The sequence below is a fragment of the Bacillus rossius genome, chromosome 2, assembly GCF_032445375.1.
Source record: "Bacillus rossius redtenbacheri isolate Brsri chromosome 2, Brsri_v3, whole genome shotgun sequence".
Classification (NCBI taxonomy): domain Eukaryota; kingdom Metazoa; phylum Arthropoda; class Insecta; order Phasmatodea; family Bacillidae; genus Bacillus; species Bacillus rossius.
The window spans coordinates 11,160,327-11,174,262 of NC_086331.1; the positions used below are offsets into that span (position 1 = coordinate 11,160,327).

Genomic DNA, 13,936 nt, shown 5'->3' on the forward strand with positions numbered 1-13,936 from the left:
GCTCTTGTACATCTAAATAGACCAAGCCAACGAAAAAAATAAATGCCAAGAAAAACATAAACGTCTTGATTCATCATCAGAGGATGATGGTGTCTACTCAGTGCAGGACAGCGATGAATACCTGATTTTGTCTTCTTCAGATTCTTCTGATCAAGATGAAAATACTGGTATCACCATAAGCCAAGGTGACTGACTATATAGTGGTCAAACAAAGTATATGGAAAAACCAAAACAACTTTTAGATGTTATGTTTGTAGAGTTAGTTACCTTATTGACAATGTTTTTGTTGGAACATTTTTAAAAAAGAGTTCTTAAAACCAAAAAGTTCACAGTGAAGTGACTGAAGAAGATTCTTTTGTCTCGAGAGACAATGTTGTCCGAAAACTGTTGTCACCAGATCTCAGTTAAAGTGCTCATTTCAAAGACATGCTATGTTTTGATGATGATCTGTCTGATTTAACAGTGCATTAATGATATAGCACCAGGGTAATGGTAAATAGTTGTGTTCTGTTTGTTCACCTTAAGTTTGAATACATTAACCCTGGGACATTTTTGTATATTTTACTTACTTTTTACATTAATAAACCATTATCTTGTGAAATAAATGTTTATCTATTTATTTCGTAATAGAAAATATATATCATAGTTTCATTCCCCTCTTTGGTTTTAAAAGAAACAACCATGGTTTTGTAACTGTTGTTTCTATTCACCCCTATCTCTGGGGTGATTAGAAACACCATGTTTTTATTTTTTTAAACTTTATTGAAATAAAATAATTTAATAATAATATGAGCTGATAGGAGCAATATAGGCCTGAGTTTTGGGTAGTATTTTTTTGTTTTAACTTAATAAATAATAAGTAAATTTTAAATCCAAAATTCCTACCTAGTTCCTGCCTGGTTGGTACACTATTGATCCAGAGGCCGCTTTGATATTCAAGTTTCCATATGTAACCGTATGACATAAAAGTATACCATTACATTTCAGTCTCCCTGATATATAAAGCAAAATATCTAGTTACTAGAGGGAAAATCAGAACCTCAAAGTGATTATAAAATGGCTGAAGATGCATGTTTATAGTTGAGGGACAGATTTGATGCTGTGAAACAATAAAACACTAAAAAGCAAGTAAAGTTTTCTTTGGCGGAATTGAATGTGGCTTTTACTTCATGAAATAAGCAAGAAATATTTTATCACTATTGTGCATCAAAGAAACAATTTTACATCATAGTACATTTTGTAATTTCAGTGCTTAGATTCATTATTGCTGTTCGAAATGTTATCTAAATGTACAGTTTGTGACTTGTATTTTGATTATTTTAATGAGCTTTCGATTTTATGCAATGTATCAGTCTTTAAAAAACCATTTGAGGTTCATTTTACTCTTGTTACAGGTAGAAAACAATGGCAAAGTGGACGAAAATGGTGCAAAACGGAAAAGTAACACAGGTGTCAAATTACCTTTAGATGGTGGCATCACAAGTGCTTTAGAAGAGGGTGTTAAGGATGGTTCAGTGTCTGAAACTGACTGTACCGACATTGGTGCCACAAACCTGGTCAATGAGAGGCCACAGAAGGTAAGTTTAAACAGCATGTGGGTGCAGATGCAACAAAACACAATTAGTTATGTATCATAAAACTCTTAATACCTGAAGTGCCATCTTGGAGACAGCACCATGTTAATGCAGTTTTCTAATTTTTCAACTTGCAGTTCATTTAGCCTTTGCCCTCTGTCTAACTTTCTCCCATAACTTTCTCTTAATATTTTAACAGTCCTGATGTCCTGCTAGCTCATATTGGTCAGAGTGTTGCATAGATAAACACTTGAAATTATTTTCTGGGTTCCAAAACAGTTTTTAATTTTCATTAAAATGTTACTATCTATGAGTTATGATGGATATAAAGTATCTCAAAAACAATTACTGACTTAAATTGTTTTTTATTATCCTGGACTGAATATTCACATAGCACATGGCAGCCATCTTACGAACACAAAAAACTTTTACATGGGGACAAAAATAAACAAACTCGCAGAAAACACCTTGTGCAGAACAGTTCATCACTTGGGCTCGATATTTATTTAATGTTTGATCCTTAAATTCAGTGGTCACTTACCAACTCATGGTACGAATTTCACAGAGACCATTGTCTTCTCATTGTGGCCACTGAATTACAAAAATGGCCTTACCTGGGCCCATGCTGCCTGCCACCTGTAGTCAAATCTCTTAATTAAACAAATGTCTGAAATAAAAGGAACATTTGAAAAAGTCAGGGAGTTTCTGAACTTGAAGTTTGTAGCAACGTTCAAAATGATTGTACTCCAGATGTAGCACAACACATGATCATTGTTGCTGAATATCTGCACCAACACTTCAGTAAGGGAGTATATAAAAGAAAAAACTGTTGATTGTACATGTTGACTTGATGTAGGCTTTTGGACATACGCCATTGCTTAGCACATGTATGTCTGCAGAAGAAAACTACAAAAAAACACAAATTAAGCAAAGATTGCTGTTGTCAGGATTTAATGCCACACAATATTCCACAACAGGAATATGGTCAACAAACAAGGAAAAAACAAAGAAAAATGGACAAACGGAACGAAAAAACCCCCACAAATGATGACAGCACAAAAATTCCGAACCCAATTTGTGTTTTTTTGTAGTTTTCTTCTGCAGACATACATGTGCTAAGCAATGGCGTATGTCCAAAAGCCTACGTCAAGTCATGCACTCCCATTGCACAAATCTTTCAAAGATAATATTGTACATGTTGTTCAGAGCGGGTATCTTCAAACTTGTTTAACTATGCAACTAAATGTGTTTAGCAAAAACAGATGAAGAATTTAACCTGCACTTAAGTATTTAGGTATGTTCCATCATCTTCGTGCAAGTTGAATTACCTGAGATTAGTTAAACTTTTCAATGTGTACGTTTGTGTTATTTTGAGAGAAAATTAGCAAAAGTTGAGAATTTTGCACCTACAGTGGCATGTCAATGTAATGTAAAGGATTTTTAGGTTGTGTTTTACTGTATTTTAATAATATTCATTACGGGGGCACTTGCTGCGGGGGTTGTTCGGACGGCTTTAAGGCGGTATGTTAGTGGGCGCCACCACGTGGTGAGGCACGTGGACCCGGTGAGACTCCTACCCCAGGGCGTGACGTCGCCCATGTGAGGTGTGATTTTACCCCCCTGAAAACACCTAGCACTAATTCCTGCCCGCTCTCAGCGTCGGGCACGCTATTATTTACGCAGTGGGCTCTCAGGCGTCCCACACGCCGTCACACTCCACGTGGTCATACAGATTTAAATAATAAAATAATACGTTAGATTTACACACCGGATTTATGCGGCGAATGCAACTCACACACGTACACGATTGAAACTGTTCAAAACGCCCGCGGCACGAATCGGTTTAGGTGTAAAGACCCACCACGTGGTCACATCTCAAATTACGTAATACATAGAAGAAAAGACCGTTACTGGTCGTAAGACAATTAATTAAACATTCCCCCGACCGAGAGGAGCTCCGAGGACGAAAAGAAAACAATTTGGAGAGAATTAAAGTTAAACAGAATTACTTAGCGGTGAAAACAAGCGGTGTGGTCCCCGGAGTGCTGAAGCGTCTACTCTCGATCGTTGATGGCGGAAGACTGGGATGAGCTCATGGCTCGGCTCGACTAACATGGCATCCTCCCGCCGGAACAATTGCTGTTAAAGATATTTGTGAATTCGTGTCATGGGAAACTAAAGTAACATGACAAGGATGATTTAAAAATTACGTGACATTTTCTGAATACTGCAAAAGAATACTACAAATTACAATTAATAAGGAGAAAATTTAATTATTGTCTGGCTTCGGGTTTCCTCGGCAATGTCCGGAAACGCTATTATATTTTGTTACCATACTTTAATTAAAAGTACATAAAACCCTCCCGGCCGATCTGCCGTCACGTTGCACATAGGGAACATAAAAACAAATAACACAATTATAATTAATTACGTTTTAGGGGTGCGGCGCACTGGCTCGACAGCGCCCTCTTGCCGGGCGAACACACACGCACGCACACGTACGCACGGGTAGGCGGGAGATTTGAATGGAGGGTGGGTGGGCGGTGGCATATCGGACTTAACAGGGGCCGCAGGCCCGGACGATGTCATCACAATAACTAAGTTTTTACTAAATAAATACAGAAGCATACACAAAGAAATCTGCACACTACTCATAATTATATTGTACTTTAAAAAAATTTTTTTTTTCACAGTTTCAGCCATTTTATTTTTTAATTTAAGGGAGATTGGGGTAAATAAATTATCACTATTGATCAGTTAATATAAATCACATTTTCCTTGAGAAAATTGAGTTTGAGTGCAATTGAGAGATTTGCAGACTAATTGAGTTAAAAGGCCTAAACCTTGTTGCTGAAACCGGCCCGAAGAAAGGTAACCAAGCCCGGTTAAAATATTTAAGTTCTTACATAGAAAACATAGATTGTGGGAACCAAAAAATATTATTGATAATTACATTTACAAAATAATCAGCCTTTAAATAATAAGCTAAACTATTCTAAATAACTAAATTACAGTGCATTCTAGATAATCAAAACAATTTAGAATCTACTTCATAATGTTATTCCTGTCAATAACTGAGAATAATTAAACTTAAACCTAGTCTGTTCTGTTTTACACCTTTCCAAAGTGACATCTTATTAGGACCAATATTTTTATATTTTAATGCCTTCCGGACTAAAAGGATACATTTAGCGAGAATTCTAAAGTTCAGATCCGCTGGATTCCTATAATTTCATATAATTATCTGATGACATTCATATCTTGGTGCATTAATTAATTTTTTGGAGGTCACTTTCACTTCCACAGGATTAATGGTACTTGAGTAACCTTACCACTTTTATCTAGAGACTAAATATTTTTGATGCCAAATGGTTTTTCATTGGCCTCTTGGCAGGCTAGGTCCGTTCTCACAGATGTTCCAAATCCTTTGATGAGATTCTGGTTCGGGAACACTTGTGTCTTTGCAGTAGCTCACATACTTTACACTATTTCAGCTTTCAGAAGCCCAGGGCTACCCAGCCGAGTGTGGTGACCAACACCAATGTTTTTCAATGATTACACTACCCCTACCTTACTCGCAGTTTCCGGTACAACTGGATATGCATCTTTAGTTGCATCTAGCTTGATGTTCAAGTTGCATGGATTTGTGTATTGCTGACACTAGCTTCGGGTGCACAGTCTTTCTTACTTAGTTCTTCCTAGCCGCTGCTGTTTAAAGTAAGTTTTGCCCCAGGGTAGCCATCACCTTCATAGTAACCAGCATTTTACCTTTCATCATTGAGCTTCATGAGGTCTGTACAACTGATAGTCCCTTGATTGCTTCATATGGTTGTTTTGCAAGGCACTCACTTTTTTGTATACCCCTAGCTTCAGTCCTGCTAGCATGTGTCTGTATGCTGCAATATTTTCATTAATTATTACATAACAAGAGAATAAGAACTTTAGAAACAATGCAAATTGATAAGGGTACTAACAATTACAAACTGAACTGTATATTTTATTCACTATCTACAGAAAAAAAAAACCTTGTTTATTCTGTGCTTGTTGATCTGGATTATCAGATAATTCAGATCAGATTTTTAGACATATTATTTTAGTCAATGTTCATATGATATAACAATTTTTAACTACAATTAAATAGCAAGACCATAACTATAAATAAGCAAAATATTTGCTTTTTAGTTTGATTCAATGTTCAGTTCCCGCATAAATTGTACACTTATGATATTAAAATGTTTTTTGTTCAGTTTAAGAAAGCTTTACTAGAGTGTTGGATTGTTTCACCAGCTATAAATAGCACTGGGAGATAGCTCCTCCCTCAGTCTCCTCGTTTTCCTACTGTTTTCAAACGGCCCTTGTCATCTTGTTGATTGTCTGTGTGGTTCATGGATTGTTTTTGTCTAACTTTATTGCTACACATATTGTTTTTGTTTTTTATTAAAATGTTTGGGAATGTAGCATTAAAATTGCATCAAAGTGAAAGAAGGTTGTGGTTTCAGTGGAAAAAAAGTTAGACACTATTAATGGAATTGATAAAGGGAAGATTGAAGAAAATAGCTGCTGAATTGGGAGGTGGAATTCCAACAGTGTCTGACTGAAAGAAGCATAGAAAGGAAATTGAAGATTTTTGTTGTAAAAGTATATGTAAAGACAGTTTGTAAGGCAGAGGAATGGCAATAAAAGCAAACAAATTAAACATTAGATGACACACTATTTATATAGTACAGTGCTCAGTGAGAATATGGTGTGTCTATATCTGGAACGATCTTGGTCCACAAAGCTTTGAGCTCAAACAAAATGTTACAGTACCCTGACCTAAAATTCACTGCTAGCCAAGGGTGGCTAGAGCGTTGGAAAAACTGACACAGTATTCGCCAAATTACTGTGACTGGAAATAGCTTGTCTAGTGATGTTGCTGATGATGAAAAATTAAGATTCGGCTAAGGGCTAAAAAAAAAGCAAAGATAGACTGACTTCTGTGGCTTGAAGCAATGCATCACGGAAGCATGTGTTTTTTCTTCTTGACATTTTAGGAAAATCCAATAAATTGCCAGGGGTTTAAAGATCACAAAAAAGTGCATGGATGGATAGTTTTTTGTTTAACCCCTTCCCTTACAAATATAATCAACAGTGCTTATCCAAAAACATCAATTTTTTTTATTGCATATTCAGAAATAACTATATTTGCCTATGAAATTGCACATAAGTTTGATATATTTATTTATTAATTTCATATAAATATTGATTTTTTTATTTTCCAATAGTTATTATCCCGAGTTAACTCGTGTGATAAATTTCCACGCACAAAATTGTATATGTCACTAATTCTTTGTAGACTTATTCACTTCAAACACTAAGGAATAAAACACATTATACCATGTGGTTCATTCTACCTTGTGTGAGGTATGATACACATGAAAACACGGCACTACACACAGAGGAACGTTGCAGTCTGCACAGAAGTAACGGCTTTCTCTGCAGATTTTCTTGCCATTTGAGTCACGTACTCTGCTGCACATAGCGCATTGCCTTGTTGGGTTGGCTTTCTTCTCAGTAGCTGGTATCAGATCAGGAAAATGCCTTCCTGTCAGACGAAGAGGATGTGCTGTGGTACCTGGACGTCCCTGAGATGGTGAGGTGACAAACGGGCGATATCTTTCAAATATATTCTGGACGATTGTTATTCTGTACTGTAGCGGAGATTTTTTGCCACCTTGTTTGCAGTACATAACATAGGAATTCCACAATGCTAATTCCATTAGGTGGAAAAAAATCTTCTTATAATATTTCTTTCCACGTTTCCTAGGAAGTGGATAAGTGGACATATGTTGATCAACTAAATCAACTCCTCCCATTGTGTTATTGTAGTCAACTACCACCTTTGGTTTTGTTATAGTTTTAGAGGCAGTTTTCACTTCGACCGTATCTGCATTGTGGATGGTGCTAAGAAAAACGACATCCTTTTTGTCTTTCCATCGAAGAGCCAACACTTTTCCTCTCTGAAAAGCTGTAATTTCGCCCCTTTTCAGTTTTTTTGTTTGAAGTTGGGCTGGCATTTCTTTTCTGTTCATTTTTACTGTGCCATAAGTGTCAGTGTTGCAAGAAATCAGAATATCTGCAAGTTGTCGTGATGTATAAAAATTGTCTGTAGTGAGACAATATCCCTTGTCTAAAAAGGGCTTCATGAGAGTCATCACAACTTGAGATGACATCGGAAGTTCTTTGAACTCTTCATTTAGTGAAGTACCTTTCTCTGTGTATATGATTGTAGAGACCACGTAGCCGCTTTTCGACTCGCATAACATGAAGTTTTTATTCCAAATCTGGCACGCTTATTTGGAATATACTGAACCCATCCTAGTCTCCCCTTATACAACAGCAAGCTTTCATCAATCTTTCGGGTGTGTAGAGACCAAACAATTTCTTCTCTAGGTTCTGATACACTTCCCAAATTTTATTTAATTTTGGGTTGGGGTGAGTTTCAGCATTGTAAGATACGTTGTTAGAAAAATGTAGATATTGTTTCAGTTCAACAAAACGATGGTAGGACAGTATTTTTGAAAAAACTGGAACGGAAACCAAAGGATTTTTCGACCAATAGAGCTGTTGTTCAGGCAACCATACGATGCTCTGTAATATTATCACAGCCAAAAAAACAATTTCTTCTTTTGTAGTGGGACGAAACTGTTTTGATGAACCTGGTTGTTTGGCTTGGGTTTGCTCTGCAAATCGGTTTGTTTCAGAAACAATGATTTCGAGTAAATTGTCATCGAAAAACAACTTGAAATACTCCAACAAATCATTGCTTTCATCTCCTGGTAGCTGGAAATTCATTGTTGGAATACCTTTGAAAGGATATCTTGGTGGTGGTGGAGGACGAGGTTGTTGTGTTTTGTCTATCTCGCACCACTGTCTCAAAGCCGACCAGTCAACAGAACTGTCGGAGTCTGAACTGCACTCACCTTCTGAACATGATTCGCTACCAGATTCTTCAACATCGCCATCGTTACTTACTATTTCACTATCACTGCAATTACTATCATCACTATCCATTTTAGGATGTAAGATCTGTATATACATTCAGTTATAAAAAATAAACTGTCAGTAAAAACATATATTTTAGTCACTTATAATAAATAAATATTCAAAGAAACACGTAATTATGATGATCTCAATTTTTACAATTATGGGTATTCACTTGCAATATGTAACTGAGCAGAAAACAAAATACAATTTGTCAAAAACGAGCGCAATCGACACGGCGCAGAAGGCAACACGCAATACATGAAAGAATAGCAGATATTACAAGCAGCACAATCTAGTGACTGCTTGCGGAAGCAAAACAAGCCAGCCTCGCTGGATCGGTAGGCAGTAAAATCTTAGTGGAGCATTGCGTAGCATTTATACAATAAATATACGGGATTATTCGGGTTGGTAAATTTTCGGTAAATATTTACAATCGCGGTAGATGCCAAAAAAAATGCTAAAAATCTGAAAATACTTTTATTCTGTGCCCCTTCACTTCCTCTTTTCAAAACAACCGGCGGAGGTAAGAAATTCCAAATACTTTAGGAGATATCAAATTTTTTAATTTCATCATATGTAGAGTCGCGGTATATGCCAAAAAAAATGCTAAACATCTGAAAATACCTTTATTATATGCTCTTCAACTTCCTATTTTCATTAAAAGCGGCGGAGATTAGAAATTCCAAATACTTTAGGAGATATCGAATTTTTAAATTTCAGCACAAAACCAGCGCATTCCTGTGGCGTGCGTGCACCATTGTTTCTTGTTTACGTACGAGTATCTATTTTTTTTATTGGATAATGATGTCACGTGATTGTTCGTGATAGGCCAGAATTCAAATGAACTAATACGTGATTATTTAGTTCAATTATTGTTTAAAACGGTGTTTAATTACCGCCTCCAACTTACGTGAGTTTTTAACGTTTCTAATTTTAAAGTCTTATTTGTTATTTTGATATTGTTGCGCAAGTAATAAGTAACAAAAAAATTTACGTGAGTTGTTACTGTACATCCTTTGTTACGGGTTTGTTATGTAAGGTCAGTTACATTATAAATAATTTAAAACTAAAGAATAATTAAAATTAATTCACATTATTTTTAATATCACCTTAGTTTGAAAGTATTTGTAATGTAACTGACCTGACCTAATCGACCATTTTAGTTTACTGTTCACCCTCTGTCCGGGTTTGTTTGGTCAGGTAAGTTACATTATAAATATTTTAAAACTAAACATCCATTAAAATTAATTCACAAAATAATTTTTAATGTCGGCTTAGTTTGAAAGTATTAATAATGTAACTGACCTGACCTAATCAACCATTTTATTAATTACGCATTCACGATTCACGTATTCACGAACACACGGCAAAATAACAAAAATGGCGCCGCTCAAATGGTTCCACAGGTCTTGTATTGCAAAATTAAAAAAATTCGATATCTCCTAAAGTATTTGGAATTTCTTATCTCCTCCGCTTTTAATGAAAAGAGGAAGTTGAAGAGCATATGATAAAGGTATTTTAGGATTTTTTACATTTTTTTTGGCATCTACCGCGACTCTACATATCATGAAATTAAAAAATTCGATATCTCCTAAAATATTTGGAATTTCTTATCTCCGCCGGTTGATTTGAAAAGAGGAAGTGAAAGAGAATAGAATAAAAGTATTTTCGGATTTTTAGCATTTTTTTTGGCATCTACCGCGATTGTAAATATTTACCAAATTTTCAACCAAAAAACCACTTAAAGACCGAGTTAACTCAGGATAATATATTTTTATTACGATTAATAGCCCAAGTTAACTCGGGATAATCAGGGAACGGGTTAAGAGCTGGTTTTTTGATAACTTTGTTCTTGAAGTTTGAAAATTCCTGAAAGAAAATAGTTTACCAGAGAATGCAATTTTACTGTTCGACAATGCTCCATCTCATCTGGGAGAGCAAGAACTTGTGAGTGGCGGAATTAGTGAAACTTATGCCACTAACCACTGCTGTGGCCTATGGACCAGGGAGTCCTTGAAAACATCAAAAGAGTTTATAATGTTTGCAGGCTTTCACGGCCATTGTCTGAATTAGTTTGGCTTCTGGGTTGTAGCCGTGTCCTTGGCGAATGATTCACCGACGTTTCGGGTGACATTGCAGTTGCCATCATCAGGGAGCAGTTACTTCATCAAAAGAGTTTACCGAAAAGAACTGTTTAGAAAATAATAAATTGAAGAGGAAGGGGAAATAAGTGTGATTTATTTGTTGAAATAAATCAGTATCAAAGATGTTATTTATATGGTTGCTGACACCTGCGATTGCATCACAAAAAGCTTTTTGAAGAAGTCATGGAAAAAACTGTGGCCTGCTATTTGTGCTACAAACTAAATGGCAAGCGATAATTTGGTGTAAGTGGCTGCAGATGTTCTACAAATGTTAGGAACAGTAAGTGGATGTTTTATTGATATGGAAGTGGACGATAGTGGCTGTTGCACTATGACGGAAAAAGGAATTGTAGCGGAATGCACATCTGTAGCAGACAGCGAGGTAAGTGACGTGGACAAGGAGGAAGCGATCACACCACGACAGAGGATGACACGCAGATGCCACACACAAACTGACAAACATCATGACGTACTTGGAGCGTCAGCCTGACGCTGTGCCAGCTGAACTATTAATGATAAAGCATTTGCGAGACTGTGCTTCATTTCAATGCCAAACACGTTTGAAATAGAAAACAGTACAATTCTTTTTTTAAGAAATTACGTAAAAATTTAATTTTATATTTTTTAATGTCTTGTTAATAATATAGGCTAAGTACTATATAATTTTATTACAAAACATAGCTTTTTATTGTATGAAAGAGAAGTCTGCTTATTTAAGGATTTTGTTGTGCTTATTACTAATGTTACCAGGATTATCCGGATTTTTGATTGTCCAAATTCCCTTTGATCCCAGTTAGTCCGGATAAACTAGTTTTAACTGCGGGCTTTTACATGTACAATTTGCATAAGAAAGTTGCAAATACATCAGTACAGTGCTGTTGATGTAGTCTCGTCACAAAATATGTTTGTTGGTGTAAGAAATTGGAGATTGTCTCATTTATTTTGAATGGTATGTCACATCTGATTGTGATTCATGTATGAAAAAGAGTTGGCCTAATGTGAGTAACAGTTTGATAATTATTTATAGGAACTTTCTGGCTCCAAAAATGCTAAGAATGATTCTGCATTATCACCCCAAGAAGAGTTGTCAAGAGAGAATTCTTCTGTGAGTATTTTATATTATATTATTATAGCATTGTGGTACCAAATTGTGCATTATAATTAAATCTTTACTGTGGTCTTACATTGACGAGTCTTGTATTATTCTTGGGTCTTTTTAGTACTGGTACTTTTTTTTTCATACATGTGTTTGGTATGTAGGGTATGATGTTGACAATAGCTGTATTTTCTTTTAAAAGCTACTCTTTGAATTATAAAAGGGAATAAATTTTTTGTTCTATTCTTCTTGACATACTGAATAATTCATGTATTGTTAAATATTTGTGTGAGGTTTCAGTTCATATCATAAAGAATGAAACTAATACTGGAAAAAATATTTTTTTTTTACTAAACAGATTTTCATGGCTATATTGTTTGTGAACTTAGATTATAGTATGGAAGCTCTGGTTTTTAGTTCTGTGCAAGATAAAAGATAAATTTTATTTAGCTGAAGCTTGGTTGTTAGTTAATTAATTATCTAATAATTTATTATTGATTCAGAAATATAAATTTTTAAAATATTTACTACTGTGAATAATATAAATGTTTTTGTATACCAAGAAAAAGGTATTATAGAATCTGTGACCATAAAATTTTAAGCACTACAAAGAAGGGGAAATGACTTTAAAAGTGAATTTTAGTTTTAAAATAATCACTCTTCCAAATTATTTGCTTCTATATCAGTGCATCACTTTTTAAAATCACTTTGGAGTTTTGAATTTTTAATGTATGTATTAGATGCCGGCAGAAATTTTTGCACACTAAATTAAATTGTTATTCAGCAGCTACCAATAAATTAGCTGCTCAATTTGCTAAATTGTTAATTTCAATCACTACTGAAAAGTAACCTACCTTGTAGAAGAAACACATCACTTGAAAATAATTTATCAACTCCACCACCAGTATCAGTCAGTACATTAGAAAATGGTTTGACAGTTACAGTTTAACACACTTTTAGCCAAGTTTCACACACATTGATAGATGTATCCTGAGCTAGCAAATATTTTTATTTAAGTATAGTTTTAAACTAGTGAACTTAATTATATTACCAATTATGTTCTAAAAGTTATCTCCTAAATTTATGTAGCTGTCACCTGTTGTCACTGAAAATAACATTTCAGAGTGACATTTGGGAATTTAGTAGTTTTAACGTCGCCAAAGTCATGTTACTAGCATTTAGTAATTAGATTTCCCGCAGTCTCCATAGAACGAAAAATTAAAGCACAGCCTAGCAAAACCAATGCAGGCCGATGATAAAAAATAACAAAAATTAGCTGGAATAAATATAATTGTGGCCTTCAATTGGGTGCTGAATATTTTTGCAGCAGTTATAGTAACCAATGTTTTACATAAGTTGCAAGCCATGTTGATGTATTATTTATGATAAAAATTTAGACTTTTTGTTTATCGTTGTCACATGTACTTCAGACAAAAAGCATACACGGAAATCATCGTAAACAAGACTGGAAAAACATAGACTGTGTTCTGTTACTTACACGAAAGCACTTAGATGCATTGTTGTGGAAGACAGTCACATTGCAAGGTTTTTTAAAGAGTCATGGAATAGTTACCGTACACTCGTGGGTATTTTATCAAGATGGGGGATGCACTGCACTTACAAGGAGGCTCCTATGTTGTCCTGCGCGAGGAGCCGTGGCTTGACCACTCCACGTTGTGAAGCTGTGTTCTCGTTTGCTGTGGTCCGAAGACTTGGTAGTGAGATATGTTGGTTTGGGTTGTTGTAAGTCGCTGGTGACGGTTGTGTTTCGGTGGAGATGACGATGGTTCGGAAAACAGAGTGTGTCGAGGCACTTGGTGTCTTGAGGAGTGCTTTTAGAAATTGTCGAGAGAGTTTGCATAAGTGGCTGGTGCTTTGCTTCGAAGTGAACCTGCTAGAAAATAGGAAATAAAACTCATTATGAATATAAAAATTAAAATTAAAAATTTTTTGCATATACCTGCCGCTATAGGGTGATCATTGGAGTTGTCTTCTGTCCGCCCTTCTCAAGCAAACATCATGGATATTCTATAAGGCCTGGAATTTTGTCAGGCTCTGATTTCTCGCAAAATGCAGATCACAGGTGAACATCAGAG

General features: G+C 35.5%; 1 protein-coding gene across 4 annotated transcripts in view; it reads left to right on the plus strand.

Moving 5' to 3' along the window:
- LOC134529097 (zinc finger protein 534-like) overlaps positions 1-13,936 on the plus strand; it is an 83,485-nt gene that overhangs the window by 36,729 nt on the left and 32,820 nt on the right. For all 4 annotated transcript variants that reach the window (XM_063362826.1, XM_063362827.1, XM_063362825.1 and 1 more), the window contains 2 exons: positions 1,395-1,577; positions 11,772-11,849. In XM_063362826.1, coding sequence (XP_063218896.1) covers positions 1,395-1,577; positions 11,772-11,849 — 261 coding nt within the window. The remainder of the gene's footprint in view (positions 1-1,394; positions 1,578-11,771; positions 11,850-13,936) is intronic.